Source organism: Lepidochelys olivacea (genome assembly GCF_965140295.1).
Source record: "Lepidochelys olivacea isolate rLepOli2 genome assembly, chromosome: 1".
Lineage (NCBI taxonomy): Eukaryota > Metazoa > Chordata > Testudines > Cheloniidae > Lepidochelys > Lepidochelys olivacea.
In genome coordinates this window covers 225,881,463-225,909,186 of record NC_140411.1, presented here as the reverse complement: position 1 = coordinate 225,909,186, position 27,724 = coordinate 225,881,463, and the positions used below count along the sequence as shown (strand labels likewise).

Below are 27,724 nucleotides of genomic sequence, written 5' to 3'. Positions count from 1 at the left end.
ATCTGTGAGAGTAAGGGGAGACGTTTATGGCGGGGTGGGAGGTTGAGGCAAATCGCCTGGCTGCTGATTACGCGCAGCCAGACACCAGTGCAGTTAGAAGAGCACAGGAGGGCGCGGTACACATCAGAGAAGCTTTGAAAACCAGTTTCATGACTGGCCAGGCTACGGTGTGAAAGTTCTCTTTGTTTCTCCTTGATGAAACCCCCCGCCCCTTGGTTCACTCTACTTCTCTGTAAGCTAACCACCCTTCCCTCCTCCCTTCAATCATTGCTTGCAGAGGCAATAAAGTCACTGTTGCTTCACATTCATGCATTCTTTATTCATTCATCACACAAATAGGGGGATGACTACCAAGGTAGCCCAGGAGGGGTGGTGGAGGAGGGAAGGAAAATGCCACACAGCACTTTAAAAGTTTACAACTTTAAAATTTATTGAATGCCAGCCTTCTTTTTTTTGGGCAATCCTCTGTGGCGGAGTGGCTGGTTGGCTGGTGGCCCCCCCACCGCGTTCTTGGGCGTCTGGGTGTGGAGGCTATGGAACTTGGGGAGGAGGGCGGTTGGTTACACAGGGGCTGTAGTGGCAGTCTGTGCTCCAGCTGCCTTTGCTGCAGCTCAGCCATGCACTGGAGCATACTGGTTTGATCCTCCAGCAGCCTCATCATTGAATCCTGCCTCCTCTCATCACGCTGTCGCCACATTTGAGCTTCAGCCCTGTCTTCAGCCCGCCACTTACTCTCTTCAGCCCGCCACCTCTCCTCCCGGTCATTTTGTGCTTTCCTGCACTCTGACATTATTTGCCTCCACGCATTCGTCTGTGCTCTGTCAGTGTGGGAGGACAGCATGAGCTCAGAGAACATTTCATCACGAGTGCGTTTTTTTTTTCTTTCTAATCTTCACTAGCCTCTGGGAAGGAGAAGATCCTGTGATCATTGAAACACATGCAGCTGGTGGAGAAAAAAAAAAGGGACAGCAGTATTTAAAAAGACACATTTTATAAAACAGTGGCTACACTCTTTCACGGTAAACCTTGCTGTTAACATTACATACATAGCACATGTGCTTTCGTTACAAGGTCACATTTAGCCTCCCCCCACCGTGTGGCTACCCCCTCAACCCTTCCCCCTCCCCGTGGCTAACAGCAGGGAACATTTCTGTTCAGCCACAGGCAAACAGCCCAGCAGGAACGGGCTCCTCTGAGTGTCCCCTGAAGAAAAGCACCCTATTTCAACCAGGTGACCATGAATGATATCTCACTCTCCTGAGGATAACACAGAGAGATAAAGAACGGATGTTATTTGAACGCCAGCAAACATACACTGCAATGCTTTGTTGTACAATGATTCCCGAGTACGTGTTACTGGCCTGGAGTGGTAAAGTGTCCTACCATGGAGGACGCAATAAGGCTGCCCTCCCCAGAAACCTTTTGCAAAGGCTTTGGGAGTACATCCAGGAGAGCCGCGAATGCCAGGGCAAAGTAATCCTTTCACATGCTTGCTTTTAAACCATGTATAGTACTTTAAAAGGTACACTCACTGGAGGTCCCTTCTCCGCCTGCCGGGTCCAGGAAGCAGCCTTGGGTGGGTTCGGGGGGTACTGGCTCCAGGTCCAGGGTGAGAAACAGTTCCTGGCTGTCGGGAAAACCAGTTTCTCCGCTTGCTTGCTGTGAGCTATCCACAACCTCATCATCATCTTCATCTTCATCGTCCCCAAAACCTGCTTCCGTGTTGCCTCCATCTCCATTGAAGGAGTCAAACAACACGGCTGGGGTAGTGGTGGCTGAACCCCCTAAAATGGCATGCAGCTCATCATAGAAGCGGCATGTTTGGGGCTCTGACCCAGAGCGGCCATTCGCCTCTCTGGTTTTCTGGTAGGCTTGCCTCAGCTCCTTAAGTTTCACGTGGCACTGCTTCGGGTCCCTGTTATGGCCTCTGTCCTTCATGCTCTGGGAGATTTTGACAAAGGTTTTGGCATTTCGAAAACTGGAACAGACTTCTGATAGCACGGATTCCTCTCCCCATACAGTGATCAGATCCCATACTTCCCATTCAGTCCATGCTGGAGCAGTTTTTCGATTCTGGGACTCCATCATGGTCACCTCTGCTGATGAGCTCTGCATGGTCACCTGCAGCTTGCCACGCTGGCCAAACAGGAAATGAGATTCAAAAGTTCGCGGTTCTTTTCCTGTCTACCTGGCCAGTGCATCTGAGTTGAGAGTGCTGTCCAGAGCGGTCACAATGGAGCACTCTGGGATAGCTCCCGGAGGCCAATACCGTCGAATTGTGTCCACAGTACCCCAAATTCAACCCGGCAAGGCCGATTTAAGCGCTAATCCACTTGTCAGGGGTGGAGTAAGGAAATCGATTTTAAGAGCCCTTTAAGTCGAAATAAAGGGCTTCATCGTGTGGACAGGTGCAGGTTTACATCGATTTAACACTGCTAAATTCGACCTAAAGTCCTAGTGTAGTCCAGGGCTGAGTTATGCCTGAATAGCCTTGACTTGTAAAGCCTCTTCCAATGCCTTTTCCAGTGTCAGGGCTTTGCAGTTAATGCAACTTGTACTAATTTTTCCTTACTACAGTTGTGAAAAATCTAATACCTTTAGGATGATCTGAAAAGAGCTTACACAGAACAAAATCCCCGTTTAATCTTGGCATATTAAGAGATCTTTTCTTTGAACAATACATTTAAAATGCTATTTCCCTCCATCCCCAAACATTTTTTTAAGCAGAGCTCCAAAAGAAGAAAAGAAAAAGGTAGAAATTCAGAGCCACATATTCATTTGTGGTTTATGAATCTTGGCACTTTAAATTGCCAGAATTGTTAATGAACCTATGGGTTTCCTATGGCACATTGTGGCAATAAATCATTACCTTGTTTACCAAAATGCGTCAAGTTCCATGGGATTATGTTAAAAAACAATGGAAGGCCCAGGACCAAACCTCTTTAATGGAGAAAAAGAAGTATGAGTGAAATGTCACACAAAATCTATTTTACTCAGTCACTGCCCCAGCCTACCCTTCACATATACATATACCATATACTCCCAATTTGCTTGTGTTAAAAAAATATTAAGGCATGTGCTTGCTCCCTTTTTCTATATTTGATCTTCCTGACTGGGTGATCGTTGTACCGGCAGCCTGTGTAGTTACAGACCCAGCTATTGCCACAAGTCTGTTTCCGTGCAACATTTACATACCTACTATGAAGCTGATAAGTCTCTGTCTCTTGAACAATTGCACTATAGATACTTAAATGAGCACAAAACATATGAGGTCTGAGTCTACATAGTTGGTGGACCAGTTGCAGTGGCATACCACTGCCAATAAGGAACAAAGCTTGATTTCACTAAATGGAACTTTAATTTCAGTGGGCCCAGAGTTTGGCTGCAAATACACTGGGACATTAAAATTATGAGTGCAATTATTGAGAGGAAAAACACCCTTAGCTCCCATTGACTTCAGTGGGAGTGGAAGGTGCTCAGTACTTTACAAACTTCCCCCCAGTCCCCTACATGTGAATTATCCATTAACTAGCTTCATTAAATACAACTTATATAAGCCATCTCAGAAGACCTATATTTTAGAGCCCTGCGATCCAAGTCCTTCTTCTCCTTTTGGTACAATATTAAAAACATGACAGACGCATAAAAAGAATACCAAACACAAATTAAGGGCATATTCACAAGATTACGCAATAACTATTTAGGGACTTTTTTCTGCCAATCAGATGCAGTTGTCAATTTTCCATGAATAAAACAAACAAAAAAAGTTTGTAATCAAAGTATCATGCTTTATGTTCACACTGGGCTGACTACCCTCTCATTTACTCTCAGTGTAAATGGGAGTCTGGTGCAGGAAACGAGGAGTGCATGTGCCCCCTAATCAGTGTTTAAAGTGATGGCAATAGGGAATTCCATGCAAAGAACAAACGGGGAAATTTACAGCTGAGCTGAATTTGAGACAAGAAATTCAAGTTCAGACAAGATTTGGCCATTATAACTATACTTCACAGCCAATTATTTTTGACCTTTTCCAAAACAAACAGTCCTCAATAAGGACGACAAATAGCATATGGCATATCTGAACGTTTTCCAAAAACAGTGATTGAGTTATTGGAGTATTAAATAAAACACATCTGTACTATTTATTTCATGCCTTGAAACAAAACAAGAGAAACACTGCCATAGTTGGCTAATCAGAAACAGTTGGGAAGATTGTCTTTGGAGTCTTCCAAAAATTTCACTGCTGGATTGAGAAATCGTGTCCTCCTTAAGGCAATCATTTTGAAAAGTTATGACACACAGTGGAGGGCCTTGGCTTGGGGCCATGAATTATCTGCACGTGGGACTCCAACTGACATAACTGGAAGATGCATACACAAAGACAGAGCAGTACATGACCATTTCAATAAAAGGGCCACCTTATCCTTAACTACTCGTGATGCAAGAAGAGAATTTAGCGGCAATGGGAGCTGGTCGTAGATGGAAACAGGCCCATTAGAAAGAGCAACTAGGAAAACTCACTCAAAACACACACCAAATGTCTTCCCTAATACCATTCAGCAGGAATGCCCTAAATCATCACATCCAATGAAGTGAGCTGTAGCTCACGAAAGCTTATGCTCAGATATATTGGTTAGTCTCTAAGGTGCCACAAGTACTCCTTTTCTTTTTGCGAATACAGACTAACACGGCTGTTACTCTGAAACCTAAATAAAGGTTCTTCTAACAGCTCCGTAACCCCAGAACAGATAGAACCTTGTGAGAGTATTAAAGTAGTTAGTTAGAAGGCATTGTAAAGGCACTGTAAAATGCACAATCTACAAGTTTGAACAGTATCCATGAAATATAGAATAGCTAGAGTAGGCACAGAAAAAGTAGGTTCCTTTTCCCTGTTACTCTTCAACATTATACTAGATCTTCCACCATAAAGATCAGGTTCCACTGTGAAGTAGCAGATATCAAAATTTCATACCGGAATGAGCTGTATTTGATCGAGGCAAACTGCATCTTTGGTTGCTCACTAACATTAAGGATGCGACTCCCAATCTGCTAAAAATCGGTCAGTCAGTAATTACTGTAGAGACAAAGTAAAACTGAGAATGACTCTAAAGTCAGGCACCTAATAACAAACGTCTTTCCTGTGCCAATCTCAACTGATCTTTCAGCCAGGTTAAACAGAGTACCTCGGCATCTGAATCACCCCAGACCTAATGAAAAGTACCTATCCTTAACATGGAGGACTTGTCTTCTGTGGGACTATGCATGAGCAAATGGATTACAAGAATCTAGCCCCCAATCCCTTCAATTTCTGCTGAACAGCAAAAAATTATTTTCTTGCTCATTTCATTTTAAGGAAGTACTGAGTGCGCAAGATTAACCAATAACTATTTAGGGACTTTTTCTGACAATCTGATGCCGTTGTCAATTTTCTATGAATAAAATGAAGAAAGACAAAAAAAAAAGTGGGTGATCAAAGTATCCTGCTGCTATGTTCACACTGGGCCTGACTACCCACTCATTTACACCAATGTAAATATGGAATAATGCGACTGAAGTCAATGGTATCACAAAAGGTTAAAGGAGGGAAAAGCAGAACAAGTGGTTTTAACTTGCGAGCTTTAAATCTTTTTTCTCACTGAACCAATATACTATTTTACAGAGGATAATACAGTACATTATAGATGTACTGAAACTGGAAAAGAATATTTAATCCAGATTATAAATGAAGAACACAGTAGTGGGCGTTGTGATGGATGGTTACACCTGAATTTATGGTCTGAATATTAATATCCTTATGAATTACATATGATATAAAACTCCAGGGTGAGGTAAAGATTTTCTATAGACAATGACTTCCTGAAGGTCAAAAAGGAGGGCTCTAGAAAGAACAACTTCAGGCATGCTCCAAGAATGTAGACAGAAGACAATATAGTGGGAGACCAACACCACAAGAGGCATACAACACAGATGAACTTGCATATAGAGGAACATGCCTTTCAAGGTAGGTGCAGACCTTTGGGGAGACAAGAAGAGCTGGTTTTCCCAGAGCAACTGGCTACAAACTGAGAGATGAGAAAAACTATTCTTATGTGAGGAAGAGTAACCAGAAAGCATCCACGAACCTGGCAGTGTCATGTTCACAGAAGTGACTTGAAGGGCCTGTATTCCATGCTCTAAGAGATACCACCAATGTCAGGAATGCTGATGTGTTAATACCATCAATAATTCTTTCTAGTTGGTGGGGGGAAGGGGAAAAACCTTCACATCATTGACATCTGGTGTTTGCTGTAAGCTGTAAATTACAGATTAGAGAAAAAGGAAGCGAACTAAGAGTTTTCTGATTGCCTTTCCATGTCATTCTACACTCTTTTTTAGTTGGTGATTGGAAGTTTCTTATTACACAGCAATATTACTAAAGTACCAAGGTTTCATACTTGGCACAAGGTCATACTGAAATTATGAGCATTTGAATTGCTAGCCTATGAAACCATACAATATTGAACTCCCAATAGTTTGAAGTGTGGTTTCCCTGCCCCAAAACAGACCTGGAGCTCTTGAGTGTAATTTTCTTTTTTGATCGTTTGCATTGGTGATCACACAACTAGGTTTTCAATTTGCCTTTTTATATGGGACCCTACAAAATTTTTGTGTGCCAGTCTATATAACTTGATGATTTTTTAAAAACACATCTTATTTATGTTCTGCATAATAAAAAATAATAATAATAATAATGTGAAACACTCCTAGAGACTAGGGTAATTACTACATTTCTTACGTGATTCAAGTCAATCAGTTTTTGACTTTGTGCTGCAACATAACCTGAGATGTGCTAAAGAGCCCAGAAGTACACAGATTATCATGTCATAGTGGCTGATAACTCTTCATATGTCTCTGGTATTGTTTTCCTATATTAAAATTAATGTATTGTCGACAAACCCAACTTATTTTCTCACCAACTTCTACTGCTCCCTGATCTGTTCATTCCTTGAACTGTCTGCTGAAGTGTGTTACAGGTTGGCAATTTCATAACAAGAAGTGGGGGGGCACATGTCATATTTTAGGAGCATGCGGTGCAAAAAGAAAGTAGTCCATAAGAATCTATGATGAAAAAGTACAATATAAATATAATGTATTTTGTTTGTTTGTTTGTTTGTTTGTTTGTTTGCTTGTTTAAACAGCTGCTCTGCCTCACACATTTACCCTTTCTGATGTCCAGGAAAATAAATTAAGTCTGAAAAATGCATATTACTAAGAAGAATAAGTTATTTATAAATTAAAATGTGATTAAAGCAAATCCTCTCTCACCCATGAAGTATTAACATTTTTCAATTTAATAAACTGATGTTGCCCTCTAGTGTTGAAGTGTAGCTTCAAAATACTTTTGAAATAGAAGAATGATCCATACAAGTTATCCAATGGCTTCTCTTTTGTACCTGGAACAAAATGAATCTGGTAGACTATAAGCAGTTTTTAGAAACTAAGAATTTTTAAAATAAATTGTTCCACTTCTTGTAGAAATCTCAACTCTGTTTCCTTACCAAATTGGTCACTGCATCATTTCACATGCATCTTATTTCCATGCTTCTACTGTTAAAATGTCGAATGTCTGTTTACTATCTCATTTAGATGCAATGTTTTAAGATTGTATTTTTAGTTACATTTACCTACCACATGGGCCAGAGCCAGCCTTGGACAAAGCACACCATGTCTGCCAACTATCAGCTTCCTTCAAAGAGAAGGCTATCCCAATTAACACCCCCTCCCCAGGTGCCTCCAACAACCTCCTTACTACAGTAGAGACTCACAATGGAAATTTCATGGCTTTAGACAGCTGCTCCAGCAAGTGAGCTAAAAGGGAGCCTCCTTCTGGCCCAGACAGTAAAAGCTAAGCTCTTTCCACAGCATGTGTATGAGTAAATTGTCTGGCACTAAGAGATATGCAAATAGGGATTATTATTAGACTAAATACATAGGATGTATTAACAAGGTCTGCTGACACAGACCATATTCAAGACTTCCCACAAATACTGACTGTCCTTTTAAAAGGAACATAGTCAACTTAAAATCTAGTCAGCCATCTTAAGAAGAAACTTAGAAGTAGTTTCAGGCACTACTGCTGCTCCCATGTCCCTCTGACTATATTTATCATTTCACAGACACATTTTGCAAAAATGTTTCCCCCCATATTCCTTGCTAAGAGTCTCATATACTGGAAAAAATAAATTGATTGCAGACAGAGTGTTTTCAACTACACAAAGTGAGCTGATAAAATTGAAATGCTGTTCTCGCTCTAATGTTTTTCATTTACCATAATCTAAGGCAGCAGTTTTCAAACTTTGGGTCACGACCCGGTACTGGGTCATGAAATGCAAGGCACCAGGTCGCCTTGCTCAGCATCCAGGGACCCTGGTGGCCAGCCAGTAAAAACTAGTAGTCCCTACATGTTCTGACACCGCGCTGCGCCCCGGAGGCAGCCAGCAGCAGGTCTGTCTCCTAAGCAGGGGGGCATGGGGCTCCACGAGCTGACCCCGCCCAGAGCACCGGCTCTGCACTCCCATTGGCTGAGAACCAGCCATTGGGAGCTGGAAGAGCGGTGCCTGTGGGCAAGATCCTAGGAGCCGGATCTGCTGCTGGCTGCTTCTGGGGCACAGTGCAGTCCACGGTGCCAGGACAGGCGGGAAGCCTGCCTCTGCACCCCAGCTGCACCACTGACCGGGAGCCACCAGAGATAAGCCCGCACCCCAACCCTGAGCTCCCCCAAACCCAAAGCCCCCTCCTGCACCCCAAACCCCTCATCCCCAGCCCAGAGCCCTGATCCCCCTCCCACAGCCCAACCCACTACCCCAAATTGTTGATGCCTGCAACCCAGAACCCCCTCCCACACCCCGAACCCCTCATTCCTGGCTGCACCCTGCAGCCCTCTCCCCTGCACCCCTACCCTCTGCCCCAACCCTGAGCCCCCTCCCACACCCTGAACCCCTCTGCCGCAGCTCCACTGGGTTGCAGGCATCAACAATTTTCTTCAACTGGGTTGCCAGAAAAAAAGTTTGAAAACCACTGATCTAAGGGGTGTTTCCTAACCTTATAATGACACATTTGGAGACTTAAGCATCATGAAGAAGCTGGTACTTCTGGAGGTGAGGGCTGCTTTGCCGCCTGCTGCTCAGGCTTACCTCGACCAGGTCCTGCACAAGGGCACGCCCCACCCACCCTCCACCCCAGGTCCTCCAGACCTTTTCATTGGCCCCCCAGCCCCGTCTCCGTGAGCCGGCTGCACGACTTGCAGCTGGTCCACTTCCAGACCACACCACAAAAGCATCTATACACGCTCGTGCTCCACACTCTTCACTTTCTCACCCTCGCGTCCCGCCCCGACACAAAGTGGCAGGACCTCCTGCCACCTCTAGAGGGTGAGAAGCCCCGGTGGGCCAGCCTATACTCCACCCTGGTCCCGAGGCTCGCCGGGGATATCAGCTGGTGGCTCCTTCATGGGACCATGAGCACGGGCATGTACTTGGTGCAGTTTACATGTCCCGGACACCTGCCCCTTCTGCAGCATGAGGGAGACTCTGGCGCACATTTACTTGGAGTGTGCCAGGTTGCAGCCCCTATATTGGCTCCTCACGAATATTCTTTGCATTTTTGGCTGCACTTTTCCCCTCACTTCTTTCTCTATGCACTCCCTGTCCGTGGCCCCACAAAGTCAAGGGACCTCCTGGTCAACCTCCTCCTGGCCCTCGCTAAAACGGCCATCTATAAAACCAGGGAGAGGAGGCTGACCGATGGAGACTCCTGTGACTGTGGGGCCTGTTTCCGATCCTCTGTCGGTTCATGTATCCAGGCAGAGTTCTTCTGGGCGGCATCCACTGGCTCCCTTGACGCCTTTGAGGAGCAGTGGGCCCTGTCCGGGGTTCTCTGCTCGGTGTCCCCCATCAGGCTCCCTTCTTCTGATCCTTTGACCGTGCTCCTGTCCCTGTTATTTCATTAGTTGTCCCCCGGAATCATTTGGTTTCCAGGTCCTGTGGATCTTCCCCTTAAGCTGGGGAGGGAGGGTCCCTCAGCAGTGGACGAGCTTCCGCCCGCCCACTTCCCGGAACCCAATAGGTACAATGAAGTTTATTTAGAGAAAGTTTTCAACTTCTTTGTTTTGCATAAATTAATCTGTGAACAATTAATTTTTCTTCATAACTCTGTTAGTTTGAGTTAAAATTAAAGATGGATGCTTTAAGAAATTTATTCTAAGAAAATTATTTTTGTACCCCTCCAGCTTAATCCCATGATAAAAACCTCACCTCAAGCACCAAATTTCTCACACCGCCTAAGAAACTATTGGATATAGGTTATTTTTTTAATTTAAAAATGAATTATTTCCCCTTATTTTTGATAATCCCATTTTTCTGTTGTTGATTGTACTGGCTGTCAAATGGATGCTCTAGGATCTAGGCTTTCATTTAAAAAAAAAAAGATTCTATACTTCATGATTGTGACAAGCTTTGAAAACAAGAACTGGATGCTACAAACCCTGTCATCCCACCCCACACACTGTTGCTTCCCACAGCTGTGCCCCCTGAATGTGGCTGTTCACTCCCACACTCTTGCTCATCCCTTGCCCGCATCACCAGAGGCAGGGAAGTCCATGTGTAGAGTGCATGTGGGTGTTAACAGCCATGTAGAGGAGGCATGAGAGTAGGGTTGCCACCTGACTAGGTTTTCCCAGGATCATCCCTGTTTTGAGGTCGCTGTCCTGGGAAATCTGCAAGGATGCTCTGTACACACTGCCAGCTGTCCAGTTTTATGGGCTCAGGATCATTTTGGATGTTCCAGGTTTTGTACCTCAGAGGTGGCAACTCTATGCAGGAGGTGAATGAAGATGCATGTGCGGTGGGAGGTATAAGAAGGGGCAACATGCTATTAGATACAGGGAGGTTGGGAGTGAGGGGACAGGGCTGTGCAGTGGGCCTGGAATGGAGTGTGAGCTCAGCACTGGGACAGCACTGCACTGTTCCCCAGTGCGCTGATACAGCTTAGAGCTTCTTCTACTAAACTCAGAAGATACACAGGCTTGCTGAGACATTTCTATTGATTGGAAGTGGCATCTCTGATTGCTAGACAGATTTGTGTGATGCAGACACAGCTGTCCTTTAAAGTCAGAGATTAGTATCCCTATGGAAGTGGCAGTGGCAGGACCCATGCCTTTAAGTGGTGGAATAGAAGACAAATGGTGTTAGGTGCCTTAACCTTTCATTTCCTTGATTTTATATCAGGTAGGTTTATGTGCATAGCACCCTTCACTCTTACACCATGAAATTTTGCATATGAATGATTTCTTTTTAAAGTGTCCCTCTATGGCATGAGGCAATGTATTAAATAGGACTGTCAGGCAAACAGTAGTGTTTACACACTGTTTAACAGATATTTTTGTGCCAAATAGTAACAGAATAGGGGGGTGGGCTGTACAGATGCACAAAATAAGTTTTGTTCACAACCTAATCAAGGTGTAGAATATTATGTTAGGATCTTGATCTTTTATTTTAAATCTAAAAACATCTCTGCTTAACGTAGACAGTGTTTGTTTATTTTATGATTTTGCAGTTAAATAAATGTTACTCCGCAATTCAGGGTGTACTTTTTTTGCAGGGGGTGGGGCAAAGACCATATCAACAGCTGCTTGCCCCTTTCCCATCTTCAGCTAAGAGAGAACACACCCTTCTCAAGGATTTCAGCACTGCAGTTCAGTTTCAGGCTACAGCTGCTAACAAAGACTGCACTTCTTACCAATGTATTGTTTCAATTTCCCCTCCCATCACACGTCAGTATACATTCCATTGATCAAGTAATCTAGCCTATTATAATGTCTTCTCTGAAGAGATTGAGACATCCTTCTGCCTATTAGCGCAATAACTAATAGCAAAGACACTATCCCAAAAAGTAAAGCTGCTATGAGACCACTTTTGTCACCAGATTGAGGGGCATGCTTGCTTTTTGGATCATCATCTAATAGGTAGGCTTCTGAATCAAGCTGCCTATTATCCTGGTGCATATTTTGAAAAGGAGCCAAGGAATCCTTACTAAGCAAAGCACCAACTGACAAAGAAAAGAGAGCGATGCTGCTAGTACTGTCTGCAGAGGTGGCTATTGGCTTGATCGTGGTGGCAGATGTTCTTAGCCTTGCAAATTCTGTAGCAGTTCTGGAATTTGAGACCAGGCGGTCAGGTGTGGTAAAAGCAGTGGTGGTAGGAATCTGAGTGCTAGAGGTTGCGGTTTTGGGTACCGCGCTACTGACAGTGGTAGGAAGCATGGGAGGCGGTGGTGGAGAGGAGGTGCTGAACTGAAAAGTATGAGCAGCCCTGGTAGGCATCAGCTCCGTTAGCTTTTGTTTTGGGAAATAATCTAAGGTCTCAGGATGTTTTTTCTCTTGGCCTTCAGGAACCTGTGTGTGAGATTCAGTCTTAACTAAATCTTCTTCTATATGGTCAATGAGTTCAGACATCTGAGAAGTAACCGATTTCTGCAAAGCAGCAGTATGATTCAGGTGACCTGTCTGACTGGGAAGGTCAAAGCGAGCTGCTTGTGAAGAAAGAGAGTTTCCATTCGTGTTGTAATTTGCAAGCTGTGAGTCCAGAATCTGTATACCTAAAAATAGAAAGAAAATATATAAATTAATTATTCAATCCACTTTAGCAATCAAATGCTTCCTCTGCCTACTGCTTCTTCTGAATCCAATAGAGAATCACAAAAGGGACCCACCCCGAAAAGAAACAACTAAACTGCCTGGGGTATCATGATTTTCTCCTATATTTTTTTTTTAAATCACTCAAGTGTTTGGCAATAGGCATATTAAAATTACAGTTGTCATAGCACAAATTGATACTCCATCTCCAAAGCCTAAAAGTATCAGGCCGGATTCTTCACAGTCTTACACCTCATGTAAGCATTTACCTCTGTGTAAAGCAAGCATTTGATTTGGTAGTGTTCTGCACTCACATTGCACATGTTTAAATGCTTATACAGAGGTGCAAGGCTGTGAAGAATCAGGCCAATCATCTTCAAAACATTCTTAGTCTTTGCCAACCAGAGAAGCAGAAGTTACCAAGTCACACTTGTATTCGTCAATTTTGCATAGATCTATCTAAAGTACTTATAAGGTCCCTGTTGCTTCAGTATCTGGATGCCTCACAATCTTTTAATGTTATTATCCTCACAATGTAATTATCCTGTGGGGTAGGGAAGTATCATTATCTTCATTTTACACAGGCACAAAAAGGTTCAGTGACTTGCAAAAAGTCTCACAGGAAGTCTATGGAGGAGCATGAACTTCAGCCCAGCTCTCCTGAGACTCAGGCTAGTGTCCTAACTACTGGACCATCCAGAATTAATTTTCTTACAAACCCGCTTCACTCCACTTAGTTTCTCTGTGTACCTGCCTGCAATACTTTTATTTTTTTTTAATCCATGCAGATGAGACAGGCTTAGGGGTAACCTGGGGACATCCATCTACACAGAGGATAGATAATTCAGTCCTTGATCTCTCTGGGAAGAAGGAGGAACACTGCATTGTTACAACTGTATTGCATCAGGGATTGAATGGAGCCTCTACAGTTTACAAGCACCTCTCTGATTGAAGTATCTGCCTGACTCAGGGTTCAACAGTGTACCTGGAACAAATTAAAATGCTGATGTGTTACATTGGCACTGAACGAATTTAAATATCTTAATATCTTGCAGGCATAGCTTGAAGGATGCAGGATATGCCTATTGAAAACAAAAGTTGTACATGCATATACATATGGAATTTGTGACCACACTAGTGGAAGACCCATGTTCCCACATCACATCCTGAAATCTGCTCATTGCAAATGCATTCCACTTGCTCTGACTGGGTTTATCAATCCTGTCTATCAAATAGAGGGATTGTCACATGGATTCCCAGCCCTACCACCACGCAGTGAGCAGAGCAAGGAGATATTCCAACTTAGCAGCCAGGTAGGAGAGTTCCACCCATCCAACCCTATACCTGTAGAAAGTAAGGAAAGCCACCCTAATACCCAGTAACTAGGAGACAGAAGAACCCTCTCCATCCCAGAAGCTAAGAAGAACAGAAAGAATGGATCTCAGAAGTGTGACACATAGGGATTTCTACCATGGCAAACAATTGCTATTACGAGTGTAACAAATCCCCACATTCTCCAAAACATCCTGCCAACTTCCTACACAACAAACTGACTTGTTGAACAGTCTGGGTCTCCACTCTTTTACTAAGAGAAAGGTACCCCCATGAGAGCCATCATGACGGGAAGTGGATGAAGAGTTGTTAGAAATGAGGAGAGGCAGGGTCCATCATAAGTAGTTGACTCAAATGTTCATCTTTCCTCTGAAGTTAAATTGAATCGGTTTCTAAGCAGCACAGTGCATAGCAGCTATGTTAAAACTATTAACTGGAGTCTGGTAGCAAAATATGCACAGTTTGGCATGATAAAAGCTGCATACAAACTCACATTATTGACAAAGATTCCATTATGTTAAGATACTGTATATAGATCCTATGCAAAAAAAAACCCTAACACTTTGGGTGAGTAATAGTTCTTGGGAAGACTAACTAACTGGCACACCTCCTTTGTTCACATCATCCAACAGCCAGTTGAATTTACCACTGGGTGTGGTGCTTCACCCTTATTCATTGTATTACCTCTAAGTACTGGAGGGTTGATCAGACATGAAATTCCTAAGCAAACAAGAAACCACACACCCCCAACACTTAGATAACCTAGAATTAATGGTGAAAGAATCTGACTCTTCCTTCAATTGAAAAATCTCTAAGAAATGGATTTTCTCTCTGAGAAAAGTTAAGTGATAAGACAACCATGTTAAGGTTCCACTTTACAAGATCACCATAACATTAAAGTATGTAAATATTTGGGTGACCTTCACTGTATACCTTTAAATTTTCCCCTGCCACCTGACAGCAGCCAGAAACTAAGATAAACAAGTTGACTCACAGGCTCACCTCATCAGTGATTGCCCTAGTATCCCTAATGTAAAACTATATGAAGGGTGTACACACTTGCTTCCCTCAGAATTTCCCCCAATATATCTAGATTTTGACCAGCAACATCTCTGCTCTTAAGAGCAAAATTGTGCAATACACACAAAATAAGTACCAAACTGAGATCACCTGACGCGTAAGTCAGGATTTGACCTCAGGCGAGTGCACTAACCCTGTGTATTCATAGATATTTAGGTCAGAAGGGACCGTTATGATCATCTAGTCTGACCTCCTGCACAACGCAGGCCACAGAATTTCACCCTTCCTTAGCAACAGGTCTTTGCAAGAGAACAGACAGGAAGAAGACGAGAAACTGAATATATGGAGAATTTAGAAGGAGAGTACACTGCTAAGTAGCTTACATTCAGATTTTGCCTGCCTTAAAATTGATATAATTAGATACATATAGGACTTTTGAAAAAAGAAGTGGCGGATTTAAAATATACAATTCATGGTCTCTTCTGTCTCAACTGGAAGCCCCTTTATGCAGAGTGCTGTGCTAACTTCCATTATATTGGGTCACAAGGAAGGAAAAAAACCTTCACAGTTAATTCAATTAATTGAAATGGAAAGACCACCTACCCCAGCTGCTGTGGTACAAGTTGGGAAATATATTTTAGGTTTCTAGAAGGGACATTAAGCAGCATAGAGCAAAAAAACAGTTATGTTATGAACTGGAATGCAATAACTTTTTAAAGAAAATTCCATTTAAAACCATAATCAGAACGAGAAAATCCTTGTTATATACCAGTTTTTTACCACATGGCCTTTTCACAATCTATCCAACAGACACCAAAAAACTCCCAGAGTCTACCAAGAACAAGTTATTGATTTTTCTGCAAGCTTTACTCAGTAGTCAGAAAGGGATTTCTACATAAATTGATATTTTATTATTTAACGTGCACCACAAACTCAAAAGTCAAAATCTAGATGGTCAAAATCCAACAGTTTCCTCAGTTCCAAGTGCGTTACCTCTGAGACAAGGAATTTGCCCAACAATACAGCAGATGTGGTCAGCTAAACCACCATTCTCTTCTCATTCCAAACAAAGGAGTGTGGGACTGAACCCCACTTGTAGAACCCATGCTTTTAGACAAGCTCCCAAAGTAGAACAATGATGCAGTGTTCATGTAAATTGGGTTGTGCAACCTGCAGGTTACCAAGTTCACTCCCTCAAATAACCGTCAGAAAACTGCAGTGTGTGTGGAATTTATGCTGTGGGAAACAGCTTGGTTGGCTGACAAAGAATGATCTCATCACCCTACTTGAGTCTCCCCACCTTCTTCCACAAAGCCAACAGATGTACCTGAACACTCTTGGATGTACTATCAAGAAGCAGACAGTTATTGCAGCCGGAGTCTGACTAATCACACCCTATATTTTGGGAGTTAAAAAACAAAAGTCAGCCTTATTTCCTCATTTTCATTTTAGATTGTAAGCTCCCAACTGCAGGGGCCTTGTCTTCTTAAGAAATTGTCACGTGCTAGGGACACTAGTGGCATTATAATAGAATAAATAATCTTGCTATTGAAGGAAGACAGATAAAGCAGTGCACAAGCCACTATTTAAAAAAATATAAAAGAAGAGTATTCTACAGGACCATTCTCAAATAGTCCATCTGCTAAACTACCTTAGAGGTCATCTCCTTGATGGAACTCTCATTTGGAATATAGACAACATGTTCCATACAGGTTTCAGAGTAACAGCCGTGTTAGTCTGTATTCGCAAAAAGAAAAGGAGTACTTGTGGCACCTTAGAGACTAACCAATTTATTTGAGCATGAGCTTTCGTGAGCTACAGCTCACTTCATCGGATGCATACCGTGGAAACTGCAGCAGACTTTATATACACACAGAGAATATGAAACAATACCTCCTCCCACCCCACTGTCCTGCTGGTAATAGCTTATCTAAAGTGATCATCAGGTTGGGCCATTTCCAGCACAAATCCAGGTTTTCTCACCCTCCACCCCCCCACACAAATTCACTCTCCTGCTGGTGATAGCCCATCCAAAGTGACAACTCTTTACACAATGTGCATGATAATCAAGTTGGGCCATTTCCTGCACAAATCCAGGTTCTCTCACCCCCCTCACCCCCCTCCCAAAAACTACACACACAAACTCACTATCCTGCTGGATACATACAGATCCATACAGATAATCAATCGTGATATTGGTGGATACCTACTGAGAATACCCATAGAATCCCATCAATATATCACGATTGATTATCTGTATGGAACATGTTGTCTATGTTCCAAATGAGAGTGTGAGAGGCAGAGCAGAAACCCCAAGCAGTTTTTCAGGAATAGCTTTTGTGGCTGGAAACAGAAGACAAAGACATCTCCTGAATCACAAATGGGTTCTGTGGTGGCTGAGCTGGAAAAATCAAGTTTGCACTGAATAAAGCTGCTCCAATATTTGAGTATTTTTCTTTATCACTAATAAGTGTAACCTTGTGCACATTTCTATCTGAAAAAACAAACTTAAAAGGTTTGTCACAAGAAGTGGGCTAGGCTTCTTGGTAACTACCTTTGAAAAGCTTATCAGCAATGTAGGCTTAAGGTAAATGAGCTCACAGACGTCATTTTCATAAATCAATGTGACCAGGAGCCAGAAAAACAGCACAATTGAAAACAAATGGGTATAACTCAGCAATTGCACTTTGGCAAATCAAGAGCCCAGCACAGTCACATGTTCCCTTCCCTCTTTCATTCCTCTACATACTCCTGGGGGAGAAAAGAGTGGGAGAAGAGTGATAAAAGTTAGATCATAAATTAATTACTTGGACTCTTCTGTTTTTGCACCCTAGGAGTTTAAGCCATTTGTTCCTTCCCCTGCCCTGGTTTCCTGGTGTTGTCACAGCAAATGCACCCGAACAGTTTCTGAAAAAGTTATCCGGATGACCCTGACAGACAGCATGCTTTCCCTCACCAGCCAATTCCTTCCCAGGATAAAGTTACCTCTTCAGTAAACTCAGCCTTTGGAGCTATCTGAGAGAGAGGAAAAACTCCAGTATATTTAAAAAACTTGTGTTCTCTGCAAAATGAGCCATACTGAAACCACCATATAAACTCTCTTGCGAGAGGACAGTCTAATTGTCAATTTGTTATTTGAAGAGTTCAGTCAGATAAGGTACCAGTGTAGAAGTACATTTTGAGAGACAAGGTGTGTGAGGTATCTTTTAGTGGACCAAATACTGTCAGTGAAAGAACCAAGCTTTCAAGCTACTCAGAGCTCGTCTTCATTACCTCACCCATCTTGTCTCTCCAATATGCTGGAACTGCCATGGCTATCACTACACTGCAAAGTATATTTTGGTCAGCTTGCTACATCTTAATAGCGGACCTTAGTACAGCTAATGTATTAGCACCAAAAAGTGAACAGCACATTAGACACGACAAGAAATTCCTGAGTTCTAAGTCTTCTCTAAACCTTGCTACTGACATGCAGTTTGGCCTTGGGTAATAAGTCCCTTTGCATCTCTGCTTCAGTTTCTCTACCTGAAAAAAGAGGAATATTACTACTTTTGTTTACTTACTAACCTTGCAGAGATGTAATGAAGATTAATATTTGTAGAGTGCTTTCTATAACTAAGTATTTATATGCCCCTCAGCCACCAAAATATGATCCCTTCAAATATGTAAAATGCTACAAGGGTGCTAAATTTCTACTGCTTCTGTAATATTTAATATACCCACAAGGAATTTCTCCCAAACATACAGAATGTGTCAAAACGGAAGAATCTTTTTAAGCACACACAAACTGTATTATTTAGGAATAAATCCCTGCCTTAAAGAGCTTACAGTCTAAACAGAAAGCATAGATATGAAAGATTGGAGAGGAGATATATTTTCCTGACATATGAATATTAACTATGTCTCACATTGTCATGGTATGATAGGGTGGGCTTGTTTCGTTTTTTTTAAAGAAAGAAAGAATATAAAAGATTTTGAAGTCTAATAAAGGGGGGGCAATCAGGATGCATCATGGGAGATGCAGTCCACATGAGAAGCCAGGTCCATAAAGAAGAAAGGGGGTATAAGGCACCCAAAACTATAACTCCCATGAAGTACTATGGTAGCATTTCCAAAACGAAATTTTCAGTTTTCAGCTGATTGTTTCAGTTTTAATTTTTGCTGATAAATCAAAACATTTATGACCAACTCTAATGCAAACACACATCAGTAAGGCACATGAGTATAAACAAAGTCAATGATCAGTTGATTTTAGTATTGTTTACCTCTATTTATCCTGTAGCTCATGAGTCCTTTTAATGGTTTCATTGGACAAGCTTCCTTACTAGGGCAGTAAAACAGGTAGCAGTTTGGATGCTGGCTTATCCTTCGAGCATCAAAAATCATCAAATTACATTGCCTGTCTCCTAAAAAAGGATAATATATTATATACTTTAGCAGCAAGAAGTGTTGTATCTGCCTCTTTTATGGCAATAAGCTCTGCTTAGCTTGACTAAAATCCTCCAGATCAGTATGAAGGGAAAAGAATGAATATATCACATTCTGCAGGAAATATAGTTATGGGGATTAATATATATAACTAGATACCTACAAGCCAAAAGCTTATGTGCAAGATGTTGCCCATCCTTCTACGTGCCAATGAGTTCTAACAGAAATAGTAGGATAAGCCTCCCCTCACCCACCTGCTGGGATTCCTACCAAGGTGCTGTTGCCCTCAGATCAGATCTGGGGACACCATTTTTCATATGAGCCTTTGGCTCAAAGGCATCTGATAAATTTGAAAAACCCCTAATTTCTTTGAATGACTGAGAGAAGATTTCACCATTCCCACAGCCTCCTGACTCTTTCTACTGTTTGATTCACTGTTAACACTGTGAAGCTGCTATCTGCAGCTATAGTTCATTTTGCTTCTAATGGCTTGATGGAAAGCAAAGATCCCAGAAGAGTTTAAGCATTTTATTTTTGGCTACTCATATGTAACATAAAACAATCCATTGTTTCTTTTTATTCTGTCTACTGGACTCACAAAGTTATGGCTTCTACATCTTGGAGTGGATGGTGTGGGCGAGGGGGAAGGGCTTAAAACCATTGTGCATGCCAAACGTTCAAGATACATGCAATAATTGCTCAGACTAATACATATTGCTAGGACTTAATCACTAAAATCTCATTTCATTGGCTAATAGGTTTAGCAAAACAGACCAATATTCACAATATCTCGTTAGTCTTGGTGTGAAAGGAGAGAGATATTCACATTTAGTGCTGAAAGAAGAAAGGAAATGCAGAATGTCCTGGTTCTTCCCCTTTGAGGGCTGACACCAGCTCATCCTATCCCAGCCCATTACAAGCATGTCATAAGCAATGATAGAGAAGAACAGAGATCAAGGGAGTATAGGGTTACCCGATATTTTTTTTTCTAAGCAGCAAACATTAATACAAGCTTCCCGAGTTGGTGTATATATTGGCTCAGTCCCTCTGATGCCTTTTGAGAGAGATCGCATCATATCAATGACAACATTTTCCATCTTCTCTAGAGAGCAATCTTGACTTAGGGATGGCCCAGGTATCATGTAACACATGATTAGAAATGTGCAAGTAGACCACCAAGTTATGCTGATGGCCATTTTTACTTAGGCGCCTTCTTCTTCAGTCAGGAACAGCGATGAACTTCTTGGTGTTTAACTTCAAGATAATCTCATTTCAAGAAGAATGCATATCTGTAAGGAAAAATAAAGAATGGCTTCCTTTAGTCAAAATGAAGTTTTCAACAACTTTTAAGAGCCTTTTGTACAAGTAGCAAATGTTGGTCTTTTTTTTAAAAAGTTTATATTACATATTTGATGCAAAGTTACTTACTTCCTGTCATAAATATAAAGGGAAGGGTAACAAACTTTATGTATACAGTAATATAAAATCCCTCTTGGAGAATCCCCTTACCTGTAAGGAGTTAATCAGTTCAATTAACCTAGTTAGCACCTGACCAGAAGGACCAATGGGGAAAGAAGATACTTTCAAATCTGTGGGCGAAGGCTTTGTTTTTGTGCTCCGTGTGTGTTCTCTCCGAGACAAAGAGAGAGACCAAGCAAGTAACCCAGCTCCTACTGAAATGATACATCTAATATTAGAGAAATAGTAAGTAATAGCAAGGAATGCGTTAGATTATCTTTTGTTTTAGCTTGTGAATTTTCCCTGTGATAAGAGGGAGGTTTATCCCTGTTTTTTTGTAACTTTGAAGTTTTGCCTAGGGGGGAATCCTCAGTGTTTTAAGTCTTATTACCCTGTAAAATTACCTTCCATCCTGATTTTACAGAGGTGCTTTTTTTACTTTTTTTTAGGAATCTGACTGATTTTCAGTGTCCTAAAAAAACAGAGGTCTGGTCTGTGCTCACCTTGTTTACCTATCTGGTTGGTAGATTATTCTCAAGCCTCCCCAGGAAAGGGGGTGAAGTGGCTTGGGGGAATATTTTGGGGAAACAGGAACTCCAAGTGGTCCTTTTCCTGAATCTTTGTCTAACTCACTTGGTGGTGGCAGCAGTACTCATCCAAGGACAAGGAAGGATTTGTGCCTTGGGGAAGTTTTTAACCTAAGCTGATAGAAATAAGCTTAGGGGGTCTTTCATGCGGGTCCCCACATCTGTACCCCAAAAGTCACAGTGGGGAGGGAACCCTGACACTTCCCAACATACTTGGCATTTAAGATATTTTAGAATTTCCCAATTAAAAACATTGCTACACTTTTCAAATGAAAAAGGGTGGTGAATACAGCACACAAGAATCTCTCTGAGGTATTTATATGGCCCCATCATAATATCTGAGTGGCTCTTAATCTTTAATGTATTTTCATTACATACCTATAAGGTAGGAAACTGCTATTATCCCCATTTTACAGAGGGGGAACGGCACAGAAGGCATAAGGGACTTGTCCACAGTCACACAGGAAGTCTACATCAGCCCTGGGGACACATATTGGAATCCTCTTCCCTACTTTTTCAACCAAGATGCCCAAGGACATAAAAAGAGTGACAAAGGGGATCAGTGCAAACACTGGAAACAGGTGATTTGGGGGATTGCTATTGAGACAGACAGCCCCCCTTACATAACCAAGCTCCTGCTCAGATATGCTAGAGGGTCAATAGAGTAAAAATAGTTACATAGATTCCAAGGCCAGAAGGGACCACTGTGATCATCTAGTCTGACCTCCTGTATAACACAAGCCATAGAACTTCCCTACAATAATTCATAGAGGGTATTTTTTCAAAAAACATCCAGTGTTGATTTTAAAATGGTCAGTGATGGAGAATCCACCATGACTCTTGGTAAGTTGTTCCAAAGATTAATTACTCTCACTGTTAAAAATGTATGCATTGTTTCCATTCTGAATTTCTCTAGGTTCAACTTCCAGCCATTGAATTGTGTTATACTTTTCTCTTCTAGATTAAAGAGCCCATTATTAAATATTTGTTTCCCACGTAGGTCCTTACAGACTGTAATCAAGTCACGCCTTCACTTTTTCTTTGTTAAGGTAAATAGAATGAGCTCAGCGTGTCTATCATTAAGAGGCAGATTTTCTAATCCTTTAATCATTTTCTTGGCTCTTCTCTGAAGCCTCTCCAATTTATCAAGATCTTCTTGAATTGTGGACACCAGAACTGGACACAGTATTCTAGCAGTAGTTGTGCCAGCATCAAATATAGAGGGAAAACAACCTCCCTAGTGTTACTCAAGATTCCCCTGTTTATGTATTCAAGGATTGCATTAGACCTTTTGGCCACAGCATCATACAGGGAGCTAATATTCAGCTGAATATCCACCATAACTCCACTGGCAGTTTTGTCAAGCAAAATAGTGGTTTCAGTAACTTTTTTAATGGATAGGCATCCACATCACAAAAAGCACCATCGAATCTAGCAGTGCCGGTGGTACTCTCAGTAGTCTGGCTAAGATTTGAATAGCTGATGGAGACTAAATGACCTCCAGGTCCCAAGGGCAGGGACAACACAGAAGAAGCTTGCAACATTACTGCCTGTGCTCTATCTGTCTAGTAATTAGAAGGATACAGATCTCAGGATACTTAAGTCTTATACCTTAAGACTGGAGGATAGGTAATGTGATGCCAATTTTTTAAAAAGGCTCCAGAGGCGATCTGGCAATTACAGGCCTGTAAGCCTAACGTCAGTACTGGGCAAACTGGCTGAAACTGCAGTAAAGAACAGAATTGTCAGACACATAGATGAACGTGCTTTGTTGGGGGAAGAGTCAACATGGTTTTGTAAAGGGACGTCATGCCTCACCAATCTACTAGAATTCTTTGAGGGGGCTCAATAAACATGTGGACAAGGGTGAGCCAGTGGATATAGTGTCTTAGATTTTCAGAAACCCTTTGAAAAGATCAGAGCCATCCTGTCCATAGGACGGACAGGGGAACCGTCCTGGGCCCTGAGCTTTGGGGTGCATGGGAGGGCAGGGCAGCCCAGGGGCCTTGTGGGGGGCCTGGCGCCAGCAGCAGGGTTGGGCCCAGGCCCCACACTCACTGGCCCAGGCATTTATTTCTTTTTCTTGCCTGCAGCCCCCTGGGCTTGGGCTCAGTCTGTGCAGCAGGAGCGAGTAACCTGGCCCCAGCCCACTCTGCTGGCTCCCAGCATCGCTTGCCACAGCATGGTCCTAGTGTCCCCCAACCACTAGGGCCAGGGCAGGCTGAACCTGACCCTGCCCTTCTGCCTCGGACGGACCCTTCCCTTTTCTGGTAGTACCCTCCACCAGCACAGGCATCCCCTCGCCCCTAGCACAGGTGAGTGCCAGTCACTAGTCTCCAACATCCCTCACCCATCGCCCAGCCCTGGTGTCCTGCCAGTGCCCCACACCTCCCCCTTGCACTGCCCTTTCTCCCCTCTCCCAGTGCTGGGTGGGGTCCTCCAATGCCACTCCAGGCCAGGGCCAGCCCTTATCACCCCCCGCCTCAGGGTCCTCCTTGCCTTTCAGCTCTCCAGCCTTGGGGTCCCCCTCCCTGCAGTACCACCCACCAGGAACTGGGATCCTCCATCCATCTGCTTTTCCGCCTCCCCTCCCCCTCCCAGCCCCCAGAGAAATCAGATCTTAGAGCCCCTCCTCCATGCTGGAGGGTCCTGGGGTCCCCCAGCACAGCGCACATATAGGCTGTCCAAGAGCCACGCAGTTCCCGAGACATGGACTCTCAGTGTTGCAAATGTGTAATTACATTTTAAAAAATCCACCGAGGGTAGTGAGACCATATGCACCTGGGAAGTAAGTTTGCTGCAAGGAAGTCCAGGAAGGTGGATTTCAGAATGTAAGCGGTGTGACACTGATCGTGATCGGTGAGGGTTTTTTTAAATTATATGAACTTTATTGTAAAAAAACTACAATATAACATTATAATTATGAAGCTGGGCGCTATCAATATTTAACCTGTGGCCAGCAGCTGCCCTTGAAGTTCACTGTAACCAGATTTCACCTGTATAAAAAATGTTAAGGGTGGCCACAAACAGGCTAATTTGCTCCAGGCTCCGCACCCAGCTAGGGACAGCCCTGGACAAGGTCCCTCACCAAAAGTTCTTAAGCAAAGTAAGCTGTTATGGGATAAGAGGGAAGGTCCTCTCATGGATAAGTAACTGGTTAAAAGATAGAAAACAAAGGGTAGGAATAAATGGTCATTTTCAGAATGGAGAGAGGTAAAAAGTGGGGTTCTCCAGGGGTCTGTACTGGGACCAGTCCTATTCAACATATGCATAAATGATCTGGAAAAAGGGATAAACAGTGAAGTTTCAAAAACTGCAGATGATACAAAACTGCTCAAGATAGTTAAGTCCAAAGTAGGCTGCAAAGAGTTACACAGGGAACTCACAAAAGCGGGTGACTGTGCAACAAAATGGCAGATGAACATAAATGTTGCTAAATGCAAAGTAATGTATACTGGAAAATATAATCCTAACTATACATATAAAATGATGGTGTCTACATTAGCTGTTCCCACTCAAGAAAGTGATCTTGGAGTCATTGTGGATAGTTCTTTGAAAACATCCACTCAGTGTGCAGTCAAAAAAGCAAACAATGTTGGGAATCATTAAGAAAGAGATAGGTAATAAAACAGAAAATATCATATCGCCTCTATATACATCCATGGTATGCCCACAGCTTGAATACTGCGTGAAGATGTGGTCACCCCATCTCAAAAAAGATATATTGGAATTGAAAAAGGTTCAGAAAAGGGCAACAAAAATGATTAGCGGTATGGAAGCGCTTCCATATGAGGAGAGATTAACAAGATTGGGACTTTTCATCTTGGAAAAGAGACGACTAAGGGGGAATATGATAGAGGTCTATAAAATCATTACTGGTGTGGAGAAAGTAAATAAGGAAGTGTTATTTACTCCTTCTCATAACACAAGAACTAGGGGTCACCAAATGAAATCAATAGGCAGCAGGTTTAAAACAAACAAAAGGAAGTATTTCTTCACACAATGCACAGTCAACCTGTGGAACTGTTTGCTGGAGGATGTTGTGAAGGCCAAGACTATAACAGGGCTCAAAAAAGAACTAGATAAGTTCATGGAGGATAGGTCCATCAATGGCTATCAGCTAGGATGGGGAATGGGGAGCTCTGTTACCAGAATTTGGGAATGGACGACTGGGGATGGATCACTTGAAGATTACCTGTTCTGTTCATTCCCTCTGAAGCACTTTCCATTGGCCACTGTTGGAAGACAGGATACTGGGTTAGATGGATCTTTGGTCTGACCCAGTATGGCCGTTCTTGTGTTCTTTCATGAACACAAACTTAAAGAGTTTAAATTATTCTGAAGTCCTGCAAAGATATGGGAAGTAGCCTCTGTATACAAACAAACAACAGTGAGTTCCTCCTGCCCTACCTCAGTCCTCCCACCCCTAAAAAAGGAGCAAGATTATTTTTGATGTCCCTAGTTTAAGGAAACACTCATTGCCCTTTAAAGCAAACTGGGCAACTTGTTGAAAACTACATAACTAAACAGAAGGCGGAGCAGCGCTGCTTACAGGGCCATCTGCCAGGAAAAACAGGTTCCCCATCCCGCATATGTGGGTGGGGCAGAGGGGCACAATAATCCCTGGGGCGGTCACAAGAAGCTGCGTTTGCTGTTATAGTTTCAGGGAGCCCGAGTCCTGAATCAAAGCCGGGGGGCAGGGAAGGAGCTTACACATGCACTCAGAAAGGAGAGGAAACGGCTGCTGGGACAGGAAAGGAAGGGGGAGAGGATTAAGGCACCAATTAACAAGACCCCTCTTCTAAATGACTTGCAACGTGTTTTCCCTTTCGCAGCTCGCGGTCAGGCTCCCCAGTGTACGGAGCCTGGCCAACAGGACCTGGCTGCCCCCCGGATCTCTGGCTCCTGCCCCCAAGGAGTAGCCGCTGCTGAGAGCCCCCCTCGCGCGGCTCTCTCCAGACAGCCTTACCGGCAAGAGACGTCCCGCGCAGGGGGCAGCGCTGCCCAGGGAGGCTGCCGCGGCTGCAGCCGCAGGAAGGAGCTTTGCTTTCAGGCGCCTCCGGGTCCGGGAGGGAGGAGGCAGAGCTGCTGCGGGCAGGGGAGGGCTGAGCTGTGTGACTTTGAGGTCTGTGTGATCCCGGACGCTTGAAAGCAAACTCATGCGCTGCTCGACTCCAGTGTCCAGTCTTCTTGATCCCAATGGGGCTACTCCTCAGTCCCCTGCTCGCAAATCCTGAATGAGGCTCCAAATGATTGGCATAAGAATGAGATTTGTTTATTTTTTAAACAGCAACCGTTTCTGGGGTCTTTTTATTTGCCTCCTGGTTTTGAGCCTTCAGGGTTCACATCTTCCAGCTTTTCTCTGCAACCATGGGAGTTAAAAACTTACTCTCTCCCCCCACCCTTGAAAGCTGACAATCTTACCTAATAACATGACTCCAGGCAGAGGTGCTGGAACAATTTGTATAGTGGGGGGACTGATGAGAGCCATTGAACCAAATGGTAAACCCTGTATGTGATGGAAACCACTTTAAGTCAGGGGATGCAGCAGCACCCCTAGTTCCAGCACCTATAACTCCAGGATCTGGGTCTTTCAGAAAAATACCAAATATCTAGAAACTCCAGAGACTTGGCAATGCTGAGTCATATGTTTGCAGGATCAGGGCCTCTATCCCTCTCTCACCTTTGCTAGATGGGCTGAAGGCACCTGTGTTGTCAGGAGTGTAAAACAAACATTGGTCATTACACAGTATCTGATCTGCCACCACATCCGGATCCATAAACCACTGAACTTCCCAAATAAGACAAAAAGAAAAATTTCCTCCTTCCAAAAACAGAGAAAATTCTTCCTGACACTTAAATGCCAACACAGGTCAGTCAAGTTATAATTTGCTCTAATTATCTCTCTCACAAATGCAGATGAGGGGCAATACAAAAGGTGTAAAGTTATCATGGAATCATAGAAATATAGGGCCTGAAGGGACCACTCTATTCCTACTTGAGATTCCCCTATTTAAGGATTGCATTAGCTCTTTTGGCCACAGCGTCATACTGGGAGCTCATGTTCAGCTGATTATCCACCAGCACCCCATATCTTTTTCAGGGTCACTGCCTCTCTGGATACAGTCTCCCATTACCTCAAAGTGTGGCCTACATTCTTTGTTCCTAGATGTATAATTTATGTTTAACCATATTAAAAAGCACGTTGTTTGCTTATGCCCAGTTTACC

The 27,724-nt window shown here is 43.1% G+C and overlaps 1 protein-coding gene across 2 annotated transcripts; it reads right to left on the bottom strand.

Annotated features, from left to right (window-relative positions):
• Positions 1–11,523: 11,523 nt before the first annotated feature.
• On the bottom strand, positions 11,524–26,569 carry MANSC1 (MANSC domain containing 1). Of its 2 annotated transcripts, XM_084617307.1 has the most exons (5): positions 26,465–26,557; positions 25,691–25,730; positions 20,424–20,739; positions 19,288–19,428; positions 11,524–12,633 (listed from the first exon to the last, which is right to left on the bottom strand). In XM_084617307.1, the coding sequence occupies exons 3-5, from the start codon at positions 20,644–20,646 to the stop codon at positions 11,804–11,806; spliced, it is 1,194 nt and encodes a 397-aa protein (XP_084473433.1). In that variant the 5' UTR covers positions 20,647–20,739; positions 25,691–25,730; positions 26,465–26,557; the 3' UTR covers positions 11,524–11,803. The 2 variants fall into 2 exon arrangements, with proteins under 2 accessions (XP_084473433.1, XP_084473432.1); XM_084617306.1 differs by lacking the exon at positions 25,691–25,730 and having other exon boundaries at positions 26,465–26,569.
• Positions 26,570–27,724: the final 1,155 nt, after the last annotated feature.